The following is a 19,212-nucleotide window of genomic DNA, read 5'->3' as shown; positions in this document are numbered from 1 at the left end:
TGTTGTCTGGGAGCTTAGCATCTTATTGATAAATGAGTCATAAGCACAGAGAAAATTGAATAATAATGTCCTCAATGATCCAAGAGGTATCAATAAGCCAAATGAGTGGTAAACATGGCAATGTATAATATTAGAGTTCTGAGGAGGAAGAGGTCTGGGCATGGGACAGCCTAAGAAGTCTTAATGGAATAATTGTTCTCAAATCTCCAAAGATGAATAAAAATTTAGATAGCTAGAAAAAGATAATTATCAATCAGGACCAATTAAGCTTAGATTAGTTTCAGAAAAATTGGGAAATTGCTGGCTCTTATAATTGAAGTACCCCCGCAAATGATATTCAGGCACATTCAAAGCATCAGGTATAGCTATTTCTCGGTATTCGGAAATCACTCCTTTCTCTAATCTGTACATCTCAATTTTGGTTTTCCTTTGTTTTTTCCCAGGTAGGCTTTCTTACCAGGGGTGGAAAAATAGCTCCTGGAATGTATCCCATCAGTTCAAGAGGTCAGAATAAAGAAAGAACTTCTCTTTTACAATAATTTTAGCAAAAAATCTCAAGATTTCCTTTGATCAATGAGTTATACGCCCATCCTTGAAGCAATAACTGAGAGATAGAATGAACTGATTTTCCAGGGTTGGATTGCATACACACCCCCAGAGTGGGGTGAGGTGCAGAAAATACCTAAAATACTTGGGGGGTGGGAGGGGAAGATCTCTCAAGTGAAAATCAAAGTGTTTTTATCAAAAGAAGAGAGAATAGATGTTGACCAGGCAAAATTAACAGATGTTCTTCTGGAGGGTAAACTAGCTGGGAAAGCAGTGATTATCCAATGGGAATGAATGAATGGAGGAGGGGAGAGAAAAGCAATTCAATTATGTATTGCATTCCTCTTTCTATATCTAATGCCTGTGTTAAAATATTTCATTTTAATTTACCAGTGAAATTTGCCTACAAGTGGAGTATTCTTTGTGTGGCTAATTTTGAATCTACATCCTCTACGAATAACTAAATGTTCCTCCAACAAATGTCTCATCTGTCATTCTACGAAAGCCTCAGTAAATGGGAGTGTGTTTTTGTTGCTTTTCTCCTAGGCTCACATAAAATGTTATTGTTAATTCTCCATGGAACTGACATTAAACGGATTTTTTTCCACTAAATTAGAAGTACATAGTTTTTAGCTATGAAAGAATTCATTCCCTCAAGATGAAGACTGTTTTTTTTTTCCATATTCCCAACACAATTCCAAGTGACAAAAATATTTTCATGTAACAAATAAGCTTTCCCTATAAAGTATCTAAATATTTAATATCAAGTCATTAAAGAGCCAAGCATTTGACTGAATTAATCAGTTTTCTACCTAATATCTGGGCACCTGGTAGATGTTAAACCACAGACAGCTTTAAAGACCAGCTTCCAGGAATGTGTCCTGGGAGATGTGCTTTCAGGGACATTTGAATCATTTAACCACATTTGAATCATTTAATCTTGTTGTATTTCAGTTTTCTTTTTCTCCTAAAAAGAAAAATAAGATGTAACTACTTCATGAAATTATTGTGATGACTGTAGTCAATAAATTTTAGAGTAAAAATGCTTTCAAAATAACAGGTCAACATATGTTGACTTGTATGAGGACTGATGCATGAAACATATTCCTTCAAATCTGTAGAATACATGGGAACCACGTTAGAATATCTGGAGTTAGGAAAGTAAATTTGTTAAGTTTATTATTGTGTTAAATATGTCATATTTCAAGATCTAGTATGAATAAACATAACTAATTTCACCATGTTGATGTGGTGAGTCAGTTTTTAATACATGAAAATATTTTAATACTATGTAAATTTTTAAATAAATTTTTTATTTTAGAACCATTTTAGATTTACAGAAAAATTGTGAAGCTAGTGTAGAGAGTTCCCATATTCCTGACACTAGTTGCCCTTACTATGAACATCTTATATTAGTGTGGTATATTTGTTATAATTAATAAACCAATGTTGGTGCATTATTAACTAAAGCCCATACTTTAATCAGATTATTTTAGTTATTAATGTCGTTTTTCCATTCCAAGACCTCATTCAAATTACCACATTGCATTTAATGATCATTTTCCTTTTGGCTCCTCTTGGTTGAAACAGTTTCTCAGACTTTCCTTGTTTTTGATATTCTTGACAGTTTTGAGGAGGACTAGGTCTGGAATTTTGTAGAATGTCCCTCATTTGGGATGTGTCTGATGTGTTTCTCATGCCTAGACTGAGCTTATGTGTTTTGGGGAGGAAGGCCACAAAGGTGAAGTGCCATCACATCATATCAAGTATGCATGCTACCAACATGATTCATGACTGCTGATGTTAACATTGATCAGCTGGCTAAGGTAGTGATTGTCAAGCCTCTCTACTGTAAAACTTACTCCATGCCCTTCTGTCCATACTTTACTTTTTGGAGGAAAGTTACTATGCACAACACGCATCTTAGGAGCACAGAGTTAGGCTCTACCTCCTTGAAGGCTGAGTATGTGCATGAATTATTTAGAATTCTGCATGGGAGATTTTTTAATATTTATTCATAACACTGGACACATGGATATTTACTATATACTACTCAATTCATTTTTTTGTTCAAATTGTTCCCACTTGGACCATTGAGAGCTCTTTTAGTTGTCTCCTGTGTGCCTTTAACATACCCTCATGATTATAGAGGGGAAGAGAGGTTGAGCACTTCTTTATTTTCTGGCATTACCGGATGCTTCAGGCTCGTGTTTTATAATCCCTGCTCTAGTCTCTAACAATCCCTCATCTTTTTTTTATCAGAGAATGTTATTAGAAACCAAGATCTGGGTGATAGGTGTGCTTATTTTTCCTGAGGTGTCATCCTTGCTTCTAAGCCCTCTCAGCTGGTGGAGGAAGGAAATACATATGTGTATGCTAATCCATGGATATGCACATATCTGTAAATATTGTTATATGTACCCGTATGTATCTATATAAGCTAAACGTGTTCATACTGATGTCTCAGACACTAATACTGTACCATATGGATTATTCTAGTGTCTTTCCTTTGCTTATCTGTATCCTCTTACTCTGGCAGTGAGAAACCTGGCTTCTAGCACCAGCCACTCTATTTACATAATTGTTTAATTCCAGTCTGTATGTGTAGCAGTATCAGAATGTTTAACTCATACCCAATGGAAAACAACTTTACCAACTATAGTACAGTGCTATGTACAGTTCCCTTTGCCTTTAACTTACAGTCTCTGCTATTTCTAAAGTTTCTTAAGTGCCAAAATGTTTTCAAAGGTTGAATTATTTTAATTTCCCACTAGTAATGAATGAATGTTCCTATTGCTCCACATTCTAGCCAGAAATTGGTATTGTCATTTTTTTCAGGTTTTAGCCATTCTAAGTATGTACTGGTATCTCATTACTGTTTAAATTTTCAATTCCCTAATGACAGACAATATTGAACATCTTTTCAAATGTTTATTTGGCATCTGTGTATTTTTTTGGTATAGTGTCTGTTCAAATTCTTGGCCCATTTTTTAGCTGACTTTTTTGTTTTCTTACTATTGAGTTTTAAGAGTTTTTTGTATATTATGGATATAAGTCCTTATTCAAGTATGTGTTTTGCAAATATTTTCTCCTCATCCTGAGGCTTGTCTTTCATTTTATGCCCCCACCTCCACCCAGAGCAAAATTTTTAATTCCAATAAAGTCCAAGTTTTTCTTCATCAGTTGATATGATCATATTATTTTTTCTTCTTTATCTTGTTGATTTGTGGATCACATGGATTGACTTTTAAATACCAACCTGGCCTTCCATACCTGAATTAAATCCCACTTGGTTTTGATGTATAATTTTTTGAATAGTATTGTACTTGATTTTGTTGAGGATTTTTGCATTTTTGTTTGTGAGCTGTATTGGTCTATTGTTTTTCTTTCTTGTAATGTCTTTATCTAGTTTTGGGATTAGGATAATGCTGGCTTTATAGAATGAGTTAGCAAGTGATACCTATGCTTTTATTTTCTGAAAGAAGTTATGGAGAATTGGTATCATTGGCTGTTTAAATATTTGATAGAACTCACCAATGAAACCATTTGGTCCATGCTTTGTTTTTTTTTTAAGGTTATTAGTGATTGGTTCCTTTACTTTAATAGATATTGACCTATGGACGGTAACTGCTTCTCCTCCTATGAGTTTTGGCAGTTTGTGTTTTTCAATAAATGGTTCCATTTCAAGAGTTATGAAATTTGTGGGCGTATAGTTGTTCATAATACTCCTTTATTATCCTTTTAATGTCTGTGGGAACAATAGGGATAACTCCTCTGTCATTTTTGTTATCGATAATGTGTGTCTTCTTTCATTTTTCTTGCTTAGCCTGACTAGAGGTTTATCAATTCTATTGATCTTTTCAAAGAACCATCTTTTAGTTTTGCTGATTTTCTCTTTGTTTTCCTGGTTTCAATTTCATTGATTTCTGCTTTAATTTTTATTATTGTTTTCTGCTTTAATTTTTATGAGTTTTTCCTTCTGCTTGTTTTGGCTCAAATTATTCTTATCTCTCTAGTTTCCTAAATTTGAAGCTCATATCATGGTTTAGATCTTTCTTCTTTTATAGTATGTGGATTTAATGGTATAAATTTTTCTCTTAATCACTGCTCTTATTGCATCCTATAAATTTTGATATGTTGTCAGATTCACTTAGTTCAAAATATTTTTAAAATTTCTCTTGAGCATTCTTTGACTTATATGTTATTTGGAAAAGTGATGCCTAATTTGCAAATATTTTTGGATTTTATAGCTATCTTTTTGTTATTGATATCTAGCTTACTTCCACTGTGGTCTAAGAGAAGACTTTGTATGACTCCTGTACATTAAATATGTTAAGGCATATTTTATGGCCCAGAATGTGACATATCTTGGTGAATGTTCCATGTGAGCTGATAAGATTTTGCATTCTGTTGTAGTTAGAAAGAATATTCTATAAATATCTATAAATCAAGTGATTGATAGTGGTGTTCAGGTCAACTGTATCATTACTTATTTTCTACATGCTTGATCCAACTATTACTGAAAGAGTGGTATTGAAGTCTCTAATTATAAAAATGGATTTTTTGTTTCCTCTTTAGTTCTAAAAGCATTTGCCTAATGTATTTTACCACTCTGTTTTTAGATGTGTACATGCTTAGGATTGTTGTCTTCTGCAAGAATTGACTCCTTTGTAATCAGATAGTGACCCTGTGTATCCTTGATAACTTTCCATGTTTTGAAGTCTACTTTGCCTAAAATTAATATGGATACTTCAGCTTTATTTTGATTTGCATTATAATTATATTGTATCTCTTTTTTCATCCCTTTAGATTTAGCCCATTTGAGCCTTTATATTTAAAGTGAGTGTCTTGTGGATAAAATATAATTGGATCTTTTTTAATTCACTCTGACAATCTTTTTTAATTTGTGCATTAGATCATTTATATTTAAGGTGATTATTCATATTGTTGGATTAATATCTACCATATTTGTAGCTGTTTTCTATTAGTTGCACTTGTTCTTTGTTTTCCCCTCACCCCTTTTTCTGCCTTTTCTGGTTTTAATCAGTTTTTATATGATTTTATTTTATTTCCTCTTTTAGCAAATCAATTATATTTCTTTCTGAAAATTTTAGTGGTTACTATTTACATTTTGAACTAATCTAAATCTACCTTCAAATAACACTATACCTCTTCATGGGTGATACAGGTACCTTTTAACAAAGTTTTCCCAGTTCCTTCTGCTGATCCTTATGACATCAATGTAATTCATTTTACTTATCCATATGTATAATCACCAATATGTTGATGGTATTCTTACTATATACAGTTATCTCTTGGATTAATTCAGAATAATAAAAATAAGTTATTTTATTTTACTTTCATTTGTTCCTTCTCGAACACTCTCCTTTGTTTTATGGATCTGAGATTCTTACCTAGATCACATTCCTTCTCCCTGAAGAACATCTAACATTTCTTGCAGAACAGTTCTTCTGGTAATTTGTTAACTTTTGTTTGAGAAATTATTTATTTCACCTTTACTTTTGAATAATAATTTCACTAGACATAGAATTTTAAATTGTGGTGTGTTCTTTTACACTTTAAAAATTTCATTGTATAACCTTCTTGTTTGCAGAGTTGTGGACAAGATGTCCACTATAACTGTAATTCTTATCCTTCGTCCTGTACAGATGAGATATTTGTTATTTTCTTCACCTTCTTTCTAAATTTCCTCTGTCTTTGGTATTCTTCAGTTTGAATCTGATATACCTGGGCTACTCTCTCAACTTCCTGGATTTGTGATTTGGTTTCTGTCATTAATTTCAGAAAATTCTTGTCCACTGTTACTTCAAATATTTCTGCTCTGTACTCTCTTTCTTCTTTTGGTATTCTAATTATATATAATATCTTCTCAATTTCCCAGAGTGCTTAGATATTCTAGGATTTTTTAATTCCTTTTTTTTTTTTTTTTTTTTTTGCTGTGCATTGCAGTTTCAGAAATCAGTGTTTTGAAAGAATAATCATTTTTAAGTGCTCACAAAAGCTAGAATAAAATTATCACAGGGGAAGAAAAGTACTGACATTTCTATCAACCTATCCTCAAGTTCCCTGATTCTTTCTTCAGCTGTGTCAAGTCCATTGATGAGCTCAACAAGAACATTCTTCATTTCTGTTAACAGTTTTTTTAAATTCTAGTATTTTCTTTTGATTCTTTCTTAGAGTTTTCATCTGCCTGCTTACCTTACCCATCTCTTCTTGCATATTGTCTGCTTTTCCCATTAGAGCCGTTAACATGATAATCATAGTTATTTTAAATTTCTTGTTTGATAATTCCATTTTTTATGTCACATCTGAGTCTGGTTCTGATGTTTATTTTGTCTCTTTAGAGCATGCTTTTCCTTGCATTTTAGCATGACTTGTAATTTTTTGTGTGCAAAAACCAGATATGATTCATCAAGTAGTAGGTACCGAGATAACTAGGTCTTTAGTATAAGGATTTATGATAATCATACTGAGAGTTGGGCTGTGTTTAATGTCTGCTCTAGTGGTAGGTGCCAGAGGCTTCAAATTTCTTTTGTATCTTTTTGTCTCCTCTGTTGACTTTGAGCTTTCGTAAGTCCTCCTCCTCAAACAGAGTCTGAATCTGGCAGCAATTTCAGCTGTAATTCACCATTATTATACAGGATCCCTGTTGGCGTGGTGGTAAGGAGTGGGGGAGCAGATATGGTCTATATGTTATGATTAAATCTCAGTCTTTTTTAGTGAGTGTGTGTCCCCGAGCTGCCACCTTTGCAAATGTTTCTTAGCTCCCCCTTCCTACACTTAGTTGAGACAGGGACAGTAGTGGATATTGCAGTGGGAGAAATGCCTTTTCCCCCAGGTGGGCTAGGGCTCTGGTAAAGTCTTTGACCCTAGAGAGTAGATCTTTGTTATGGAGAGCACTCTGGCTATCTTTCATAATTACTCTTCTAAGCCCTTCTCCTGCCAGAGAAGGCGAAGGGGGATATTTTTTGCCTCCTCACTGTGAGAACCTGGTGGGGTTCCTGGACATCAAGCCCACCTAACTGTGGAGGCTCCCCAAAGGCGGCCCCAGGAATTTCTCCCTTTCCTCTCAGCCCATACTCAGTCTCCAGCAAGTCATCAAACTTACTATTTAAGTGTTTATCAGTTTATGGCTCCAGCAGCTTCTCCTCCAGGTAAAAAGATCTTGGTTATGTTTCTTTGGTTTTGCCTACCTTTATAGATTTTGGGTAGCAGTTTGCCCTTTGAGCTCAGTTTTAAGAGGATTCCAAGAAAAGACATTGAATTTCAGTTTGTTCACCTTTTTTTTTGTTTTAAGAAGAATGATGACATCATTACATGTTGGAGCTACAACTGGAAGAGCTTTTATTTTACTGCTATTTATATATTGTTAGTAAGTTTTACAGCATATAACATTAGAAGATCAGAACAGGAGGGAGTCTTTATTTAAAGATAAAGAAACTAATGTACAATGACATTAAATGACTTGTACAAGTTGATATGTACACTTGATAGTGTTTTATCTATTAAGTTTAACAAAATATAAATATATTATAATTTTTTGAATTTACAACTTAATAACTTCATTTTAGGAACAAGGTTGCTATTTTTTATTTCTGTCTCTAAAATTTGCATATGCATGTAAAGTATATGCTGTCCTTTGTGTATTAATTCAGTAATGCTTTGCAGGTGTTCATTTTGTCCCAGGGATTCTGTTATTACTATTGAAGAAGATCATATTTTAGTGTTTTGATCTTAAACTACCATATTCAAAGTGTTCAAAAATGTTAAATACATAAAAGAAAAGCTAGTGCTTTGAAAGCATAATTATTTTAAATCCTCACACAAACTAGATTAAAATTGTTGTGGGGGAGGGGTAATAGATCATATCTCTAGCTGTTGGCATATTTGTGGATGCAACTTGAAGGAGATATTAAATGAGTATTTAAAGAGCTGTTTAAAAAAAAAAACATGCTCCAGTTTGGGATTGTACAAAACCTGATTACCTAACAAAAATAAAATAAAATTTCTATCATTAAACAAACATGTTAAATATTCATTTTCTGTGTGTACTAAATAAGTATTCATGGGAGAGTAGAATATGGGAATTAAAAACACATAAATGATCTTCACTTGGCAACTCTTGCTATTGTTGAACTCTTACTATGTGCTAGGTACTGTGCTAAGTGTATTCTATCTAGTCTCACTTAATCCTTGCAATAGTCAAGCATTTATGAAATCTGAAACTTAAAAGAATTTAGTTGGCATTTCCAAAGTCCATTCTGTACCCTTTTCTTCCTCACTGTAGGCCTTCTCCCTGGAAGAACTCCCTAAGTCCTTAATTCTATATATTGATAACTCCCAAGCATACATCTCAAACCTGCATCTCCCCTTGGCTTTTCTAAACCCATATGATCCTACTGTGCACTAGATGCCTCTGCTTATTCCGTAAGCACCTCTGATTTCAACAGATCTGCAAATGCACGCTGTAGTTCTTCCATGTTTTTGCCCAGTGTTTTCTCTTGCAATGAACGGTGATACCATCCATCTGTTGCTTAATCCTGGAAAGTGAGTCTCGTTGACTAATTTGCTTCTCACCCATCACCTCTAACTGATCACCAATTTGTTTTGATCCCATTTCCCAAGATTAAAAATCTGTCCACTTCTTTATATTCTCACTGTCACCACCAAAGTTTCTGCCACCTTTGATTTTTTGCGGGAATTCTGCAATGTCCTCTTAACAGTTCTTCTCAGAGCATAACTCTACACTGCACTCTACTTAGTGCAACTGCAGTAAGCTTTCTGAAATATGACCATGGCTCCTGAGCACTGTTGGGGTAAATTAAAACTCTTTACCTTGATTTTTATGGTTTCTCACGATGTTTCCTCTCTGTATCTAACTCTCTGACTTCTCCTCCTTTCCTCCAAATATATACTCCTACCGAAGTATACTACTTTTTCTTTTCAATTTCCAACCCATATCCTTTCTGTCTCCTAGCTTGGTCATTTGCATTTGCTCTGCCTGGAATACTCTTTCTCTTTAAAGATCTTCCTTCACTCACTCCCATTTTTCATTTGTGTCTTACCACAAGTGTCGCATCTTCTGGGAAACCTTTCTTATCCCCTTACATCTGGACTAGTTTTTTGGTGTTTTTTTTTTTGTTGTTTTGTTTTGTTTTTCTTAATGCTCTCACCTCACCCTGTGTCTCCTAGAATTGTTCTTATCAGACTTGGCTGTGCATTTGCTATATCCTCCTTCATAATTATAAGATCCACAAGGACTTGTTTACCTTGTGAACTAAAATAAAATCTTAAGCCTCCCCAGCTGACTGAATAGACCTCCACTTGGCCAAGGGGACCCCAGAAACACCCTAAAGCTGAGTTGCTGGCCATGAGAAGGGAGGTCAGACACACCTCCTCATGCCCCCCTTCCCTTCTTGGAGACATCCTTTGTAACTCATTACCCGGCCTAAGGCTATGCAAGACAAAGCTTAAACCACACCTGCAGGTCCTCGGTTTACTTAATAGATCACTTGAGTCTGTGTATATGTTCAGTGGGTTGTCTCTGATTACAGACTTCCTTATCTTAACTTAAACATTCCAAGTCTTTAGACAAAGCTTCATTTCTTTTACCAATTACAAATCAAAGACTCTTTAAACTCATCTATAATCTGTAAGGCCCCGCTTTGAGATGCCCCACCTTTTGGGCCAAACTAATGTACGCCTTCCATGTATTGATTTGTGACTTTATGTGTAATTCTTCTCTCCCTGAAATGTATAAAACCAAACTGTAAATCAACCACAGTGAGTCCAATTGTTCAAGGCTTCTTGGGTGTGGTTCCGGGTCGTGGTCCTCAAACTTGGCTCAGAATAAATCTCTTTAAATTATTTTACAGAGTTTGGCTTCTTTTCCATTGACAACCTATATTTTTAACACAAAACACAGTGTTCGGCACATAGTAAGATCCTGATCAATATCTGATGAAAGAATGGATTAAAGTGCTTTACTAGCAAATGACAAATCCATGTTTAAAACCCAAGATTATCTTTGTTCAAATATTGTGTTCTAAGCAACTGCACTCTGCTGCCTCCATTTCAAAAATTAGTGAAATGTGGAAGATAAGGCTAGAATAATTTTAAAATAAAGCAGAAAGAGGCTAACTATTTTCAGTACAAACTCAGGAAAAGCGTGTAATTCTACTAGAAAAAGCTGAAAAACCTGTGCCTTTTGGTGGCAAAAGTTAAGAGTTATTACCATAGGAAATCAGACCTCACAAAATTTGGCATTCTGTGAGCCAAGCCAGTATAAATCAAAGTTTGTGTTGTTTTTCAAAGAAAATATCAGTAGGAAAATTGAAGTGGAAATAAAATATTTTTAACAAAAATTTATAATTGCTTTATTAATACAGAATCACATTGCAAGGGAATATTTTTCTTTTCCTTTCCTTGAAAAAAACATAATACTTTTGTTTAACATTAAGGTACTAGTCTAGAGCTATTCAGATGTAACTCTTTGCAATTGCTTGTTTAAAAGTGTGGCAGCCTGAAATAAAGAATTTCAGGATCCTGCATGTGGTAAAAGGCTTTCAAAACATACTCTACACCCTTCAAACCAGGACTGTAATTCAATGCTTCCTTTTTCTTTTTATATTTTTTCTCAGAGTTTTTTTTTGTTTTTTTAAAAAAGAAAGTCTTTTAGCTCCAGAGAATCATCAGAGCACTTGTTAGTCAATGCTTTTATTTGATAGCATGCACATTATTATTTGTAATCACTTATCATAATTATAAAGCACTATGACAGAGGCCCACCCTGTCCACAGGGTGCACAGGCAGCCAGACTTCTGGAATAGCCTGATTCAGCTCACCTGAGAACTATTAAATATTCACCAAGGAAAACATATTCCATTATGAATATGTATGTATTGCATTCATTACACATCATAGTGGTGGAGATGTAAATAGTGGGTTGATTTCTGCTTTTCTTTTTCTTTCATTCTTTTTTTCTTTTTATACAGTAGAGGAAAAGGTCTTTCCCTTTCTCTCTTTGACCGATACCTAGTTCTGGTTTGTGTGCTTCCCAACCTGGCCATATATTTTTCATCAAAGAGATACACAGTAGAAATATCACACTAAGTCTAGTCTAGGATATTCACCAGGTTACATGAGGCTCAAGTTTAAAATAGTCATGCAAGGTATGAAACTAAAATAACTCATTCAAAACCAGAAACACAGAATCAGACAACCCATGAGCCCGGTGGATTTAGACTTCATTTTGTAATGGGTTGCTGCGGTATCTGAATGGCTGAGCTAGGTTGGTGTGGGTCATTGGAGGTCAGGAACTTATTCCGTGCTTGATCCAGATATGCATTTATTCCACCTGTAAGGCTGTTTGCCCAGTTAACTGCAGGTAAGAATTAACTGGAAGATTTTGTGCCTATTAAATTAAAAAGCAAAATTAAATACAATTTATTTACAAAACCTTTTGGGGGGTCTTTATATTTTACAAATGAGGATTTTTGAAAATGTTATAGCCTTTAAGTCCTTATATGAATAAAAATCAGTAATTTGGTGATTAGGCCTATTTTTTTTATCTCTGCAGCATAAGTGTAAGAAGGAATCACACAGGTTGTTAAAAATTATGAATTCTTGTTTTCCTACCCTTCTGTGCCCTCTGTGAAATTCTGATTTGCTTGTAGGGCCCAGTAATCTGCATTTCAACAGCACTCTAAGCAGTCTGTGGGCCATATTTTGAGGGGAAAAAAAATGCTTTCAGTGACTCTCAAAGACCCAATGCTATTAAATCATGTCTTCTTCTACTCAAAGATAAATTCTTCTTTATTCAGTATGGTATTGTTGGTAGGATCACATTGTAGGAGTTTTGTGACCCTGGGGAAATTCCATCCTCCTGAGACCCTGGTGTTCTCATTGTAAATGGAAAGGATCATTCCATCACTTACAGTCATTTGGCAGTTTATCTGAGACAACTGACAAACCAGCTTCTTGCACAGTTATAAGGATGCTTCTCTCTCCCTTCAAAACTGTTCATTTCTCTCGATTTGCTGCTTCTACATTTTCTACAAGTCTTTTTCCTGTTATTAATATGTTTCTTCCATCTTTGCTCATCCAGATTTTACCTGTTGTTCAAAGTCAGGTACAAATGCTACTAAGCCTCTCATGCCCCCAAATGAAAAGAATCTTTTATTACCCAAACTCCCATACACTTAAAATGTGCCTGTCTCATTGCATTTACTATGTTCTACTGTGTAATATACTTATGTCTGTACATCCTATCTCTTTTATTAGACTCCCTGATTGGGTTTTACTTTTGTGTCCCACAATAAGTAAACTGTGTTTGGCTTTAAAAGTACTCATTGTTTTAAAGGGTTATAGGAATGAACATAGTTTGTTGGACTGTAATAGCAACTCTGATATCCTCATGCAAGTATCTATTTAATCAATGTACATTTATTAAACATATAGTATTTATCCTGCAAACTGCTAGGTCCTATATGTGCTTGGTACCATGAAGGCAAAACACCTCAATAATCGACCGTGTGTCAAGCTCTTCATGTGATTATGTGGATATCTTTTCTGTATGGCCAGTTCAATGGCTCATTAAATGTTAAATGTTATGTGAATAAACTAAAAAATATTCCAAAATATGTAGACTTATATTTCATCAGAGTATACATCTGCATTTTATGTACTATAAAGATATATTAAATTATTTTTTTTAACACCTTCAACTGTTATTTCTTTTTGAATAAATGTGTGTACATTCGCAAATATACATGCACAAGCATTTGGACAAAGTTTTAAAAATCAAAAGATAAAACAAGGTACAAAGTTGAAATAATTTGCTTCTCTTCTGTCTGTTCTTTTCATTTCAGATGATGGAAAACTATCCTTTGAAGAATTCAAAGCGTATTTTGCAGATGGTGTTCTCAGTGGAGAAGAATTACACGAGCTCTTCCATACCATCGATACGCATAATACTAAGTAAGAAGCTTTTTTATTACAGGATTCTGTAAATGAGGACGAGAGAGTGTGAATGATTATATACCCATGAAGGAGAGAGGGAGGAAAGATGTAAAGGGTTCAGTTTGTCATGTTTGCCTATGTTTAATTCTGAGATACTTGCTCTTTAATAACTAATATGCTTTGAAAGACTGAATTTCAATCGAAAATTGATGATCTTTTGTAGGGAGCTGCTGTGACATGGTTTTAGATTGTGCCCTTTTTGCTGAATGTAAAACAAAATTATAGATTAGAAATAATTCTATCATTGATAAAAAAGTAGAATGTTGCCTTGTTACTAAAGCTTCATCTCAATTTGCTGTGTTAAAAATTGTTCGTCGGCCATTCTTAGATTAATATAGTGAAATGGTAGCATTGCATTAATAGCAGTTGTCTGGACAATTCAGTTGTGCTGAATTCCAAATCACTGTTACTTGAGAAATGCAGGTAATGCAGGACACAGAATTATCTATGAATGAATAGTCAATGTATATATACAGTGATTTATCCATTTTATTTATTTACCTATACAGATATCTCTCTCGCATTGAGTATAACATTTATGAAGCTTCTATTTATATTCTTACTATGCTTAAAAATATAAGATAATGAGGACTTTAGAATATAGAACAGAAATGAGCTGCTTGTGTTGGCTGATTGAAACGGATCACATTATTTGTGACAGTCACAATTATAAAACTCCAATGTGAAAAACCACCATTTCAGCCATGCCTTGAGACTCATCAGTGTATGTACTGCTTAAACAATCACTATCTTGCTTTAGGCAAAGTGCTGAGATGGTTCCAGGCAGTGAACCAGCATGCAAAGAAAATGCTCTTGGGCTGCATCTATAAACAGACATTTTCTAAAAGCTAACTATTAAGAAAAATTAAAAGATTAAATGCACTCTACTCAAGCAGCTGAATATTTTTGTAACAACCAATTTGTAAGTTTCTTCAGTGGAGTTTCAAATTCTTTATGAAATAAATGGCTTAAGATTTTCCTGTCGGGAACAGTATTGATGGGTAACTGTATCAGAAGTTCCATTCTGTTCAACATATCTATCCTACCAAGTCCCTCGTAGGTATTGGTGGTCCAACTTAGAGCCAGCCAGCGGATAGTTTAGTGGGGAAATAAAGCCACTAATTGATAATGTTAATGTAATATCATAAATGCTGTGATTGAGGTATGCACAGGACACTTTGGGATCACACGGAGGGAATTTTAGCCCAGTTTGTTAGGCTCAGGGAATGTTCACAGGAGCTGAGTCATTATGGGAGAGTAGAAATTCCTTCGGTAAAGAAAGGGGTAGGTAGGGAGGAGCATGAGCAAAGGACTGAGGGCAGAAAGTGAGTAGGAGTGACAAGTATTTTCTTATTACTGAAGTGTCAACTGTAAGGCTGAGAGTGAGAGGAGATGAATCTGGAGAGAAAAGAACAGACCAGACTAGAAGGAATTTGCATTCTGTGGTTGCAAAAGTGTTTCAGCTTTGTCCTGCAGGCCAGGGAAAGCTATTAAAGAACTTGAGCCAGGGAGCAACATCTTTGCAGGTCATTATGGCCTTACTGAAGGACAGGCTTACAGAGGTAAAGATAGAGGAAGAATACAGATGATTTTAGTTGAATCCTTAAATTACTACTGGGAAAGAATGTTTATTCATGAAAGACAAGAAACCATGTTGTACCATACTAAGAAATGATGCTTGAAAGGAAAAAAGAGTAGAGGTTCCCTTTGTGGCTTGTATGTTGGAAGTTGAGATGCTAATACTTCATCATGCATGCTGATTAGTTCTGCCTCATTACATTATTATTAAAGTTTTAATAATATCTGGATTTCAAACATTTATTGAGTGTCATAGTTTTAGAATTGGCATCATGAAGATTTTTCAATAAATATTTACCAATGTTAATGAAAAATAAATTTTTCAGTAGATCTTCTTGGCCCAGATTTACTATTTTATTTATATGTTTATCAGTTTGGATGACTTGGCATAGCTTTAAGATTTCTAAATGCTAAGGAAGTATAGGTAATGATTTATACAGAAAGTTTAAAGGAATAATTATTAGTACCAGTTACTCTCACATGCATTAGTAATAACAATAAGTCGTTTCTGATCCTAATGATGTTCAACCTAATTTGGAGCTAAAGTCTATCATGTGGAGACTTCTGAATTATATTGATGAAATTCCTTTTTTAAAAATGTATGTCAGTGTCAGGCTTTGATCTTTTACAGAGATTAATTCAAACATTGACACAGAAATTCCAGAGCAAAATTTGAAGCAAGTGATAACTTTTATCTTTGAATGACCCAAGTTTTATTAATAATTATTTTAGTGATTATACTATATATGCCAATTATTTTTCCCCTTCCATACACCTTCTAAGGAAATATGCTCTCCTGCCAAATCCTGTCACTGCCACTACTCAACATCCTTGACTATTTTAATTTAATCAAAAATACAGCCTGGCCTCAAGGAGCCAGTCACACCTAGGCTGGACCAAACCAACCAAACTCACCGTCTGTCACTGTCTGTGGGGGCCTGTGAAAGTCAGAGTCCATGGACATCTGCTGCTGAGGCCCCTGGGCCACCTGGTTCCCGCCCCTCTGATGTCTAGAGGTTTAGCTTCACCTTGGAATCCATTAAATCAGTGTCTGCTTAATACACTGTATCTTCTTGCTCTTGTTTGAGTAGGACTCTGTCCCCTGCAAAAGTATGTTCTAAGACAGTGTTACCTCAGCTCATTCCTGCCAGCTATGGAAACCCAAGTCTCTTCGCTACAAACATTAAATTTGCCATGTTTGAAAAGTGACATATCCACTTTGAAAATACTTGGAAAGAAAGAAAGAAAATACTGAGAACATATCTTGCTGGTTACATTTTTCTCTTTTGTCTCATGAAGAGTATTCTTAAAATAGTATGCTTGATCACAAGCAGCAAATATTATTTGGAAGCGTAATTAGAGCAGTTATCTATAGTACAATATAATTAAGACATTTTATATATCAAAATTAAGTAAATTATTCCTTGTGAAATGACATAAAAAACCATGAGGTAAACCTGTAGGCTTTCAAAGGTTATGTTCTATAGGTAGCTTTCAAATGAGCCAACTACAAATATAGAGTGGTGTGGCAACTAAAAAAAAAAAAAAAAAAGTTTTGACAACTAGAGAAATATATACTGCTCTCTCCACACACATTTAGGTAGCAGTCATAACTTCCAAATCTAACTCTAGTTTTTCTCTTCCATTTCATTCATTTATTTCTTTGATCTTTAATTTTAAAAAATCAATATGTTCTTTTAAGAAATTCTCTTTTTTATTTTAATTTCAGCATATTAAGGGGGTACATAAGTTTAGGTTATGTATATTGGTCTTGCCCCCCACCCCCCAAATCAGAGCTTCAAGCGTGTCCATCCCCTAGATGGTGCGCATTGCACTCATTATATATGTATACACCTGTCCCCTCACCCCCAACATCTGCCCAACACCCGATTAATGTTATTCCTAAATGTGCTCTTAGGTGATGATCAGTAAAACCAATTTGATGGTGAGTACATGTGGTGCTTATTTTTCCATTCTTGGGGTACTTCACTTAGTAGAATGGGTTCCAGCTCTATCCAGGAAAATACAAGAGGTGCTATATCCCCATTATTTCTTATAGCTGAGTAGTACTCCATGGTACACATATACCACATTTTATTAATCTACTTGTGTATTGATGGGCACTTGGGTTGTTCCCACATCTTTGCAGTTGTGAATTGTGCTGCTATAAACACTCGAGTGCAGATGTCTTTTTTATAGAATGTCTTTGTTCTTTTGGGTAGATGCCCAATAATGGGATTGCTGGATCAAATGGTAGTTCTACTTGTATCTGTTTAAGGTATCTCCATATTGCTTTCCACAGAGGTTGTACTAGTTTGCAGTCCCACCAGCAGTGTATGAATGTTTCTGTCTCTCCGCATCCACGCCAACATTTATTGTTTTGGGAGTTTTTGATAAAGGCCATTCTCACAGGAGTTAAGTGATATCTCATTGTGGTTTTGATTTGCATTTCCCTGATGATTAGATATGTTGAGAATTTTTCATATGTTTGTTGGCCATTCTTCTGTCTTCTTTTGAAAAATTTCTATTCATGTCGTTTGCCCACTCTTTGATAGGGTTATTTGATTTTTTCTTGCTGATTTTCCTGAGTTCTAAATAGATTCTAGTTATCAGTCCTTTATCAGATATTTAGCCTGTGAAAATTTTTTCCCATTCTGTAGGTTGTCTGTTTGCTCTCGTGACAGTTTCTCTGGCTGTGCAGAAGCTTTTTAATTTAATTGGGTCCCCTTTATTTATTTTTCTTGTTGCTGTGATTGCCTTTGGGGGCTTCTTCATAAATTCTTTGCCTAGGCCAATGTCTATAAGAGTTTTTCCCACATTTTGTTCTAGCATTCTAATAGTTTCGCACCTTAAGTTTAAGTGTTATCCACCGTGATTTGATTTGTGTGAGAGGTGAAAGCTGTGGGTCCTGTTTCAGTCTTCTACATGTGGCTATCCAGTTTTCCCAGTACAATTTATTTTATTTTATTTTATTTCGAGACAGAGTCTCACTCTCTTGCCTGGGCTAGAGTGCCGCAGCATCAGCCTAGCTCACAACAATCTCACATTCCTGGGCTCAAGCGATCCTCCTGCCTCAGCCTCCTGGGTAGCTGGGACTACAGGCACATGCCACCATGCCCGGCTAATTTTTTCTATTTTTAGTTGTTTGGCTAATTTCTTTGTATTTTTAGTAGAGACAGGGTCTCGCTCTTGCCCAGGCTGGTCTCGAACTCCTGAGCTCAAGAAATCCTCCCACCTCGGCCTCTCAGAGTGCTAGGATCACAGGCGTGACCCACTGCGCCCGGCCTCTAGCACCATTTATTGAATAAGGATTCTTTTCCCCAGTGTATGTTTTTGTCTGCTTTGTCAAAGATTAGATGGCTGTATGAAGATGGCTTTATATCTGGATTCTCAGTTCTGTTCCACTGGTCTGTGTCCCTGTTCTTGTGCCAATACCAAGCTGGTTTAATAACCACAACCTTGTAGTATAGTTTAAAGTCTGGTAAATTAATACCTCCCATTTTGTTCTTGTTGCCTAAAATTGCTTTTGCGAAATGGGGTCTTCTCTGGTTCCATACAAAGTGTAAAATTATTTTTTCTATATCTGTGAAAAATGGTGTTGGTAATTTAATAGGGATTGCATTGAATCTGTAGATCACTTTGGGTAATATAGGCATTTTAATAATGTCGATTCTTCCGATCCACTAGCATGGTATGGTTTTCCACCTGTTTATGTGCTCTGCAATTTCCTTCCTCAGTGCTTCATAGTTCTCCCTGTAGAAGTCTTTTACCTCCTTAGTTAAATATATTCCTAGGTACTTTATTTTCTTTGCTGCTATTGTGAAGGGTATTGAGCCTTCTCAGTTTGACTGTTACTGACATATATGAATGCCTCTGATTTGTGTGTATTGATTTTGTATCCTGAGACTTTACTGAATTCATTTATCGGTTCCAGGAGTCTCTTGGTTGAATCCTTGGGGTTTTCTAGATATCATGTCATCCGCAAAGAGTGAGAGTTGGATCTCTTCCGTCCCCATTTGGACACCCTTGATTCTGCTCTCTTGCCTG

At 35.2% G+C, this 19,212-nt stretch overlaps 1 protein-coding gene across 1 annotated transcript in view; it reads left to right on the top strand.

The window, feature by feature from the left end:
* Nucleotides 1-19,212, top strand: part of NECAB1 (N-terminal EF-hand calcium binding protein 1) — a 145,998-nt gene that overhangs the window by 16,099 nt on the left and 110,687 nt on the right. The window contains exon 3 of the mRNA XM_069466244.1: nt 13,437-13,545. Coding sequence (XP_069322345.1) covers nt 13,437-13,545 — 109 coding nt within the window. The remainder of the gene's footprint in view (nt 1-13,436; nt 13,546-19,212) is intronic.

This window comes from Eulemur rufifrons, chromosome 3, assembly GCF_041146395.1.
Source record: "Eulemur rufifrons isolate Redbay chromosome 3, OSU_ERuf_1, whole genome shotgun sequence".
In the NCBI taxonomy this organism is placed as follows: Eukaryota; Metazoa; Chordata; class Mammalia; order Primates; family Lemuridae; genus Eulemur; species Eulemur rufifrons.
The sequence above is the reverse complement of the archived record's forward strand: the minus strand, read 5'-3'. Positions and strand labels throughout refer to the sequence as shown.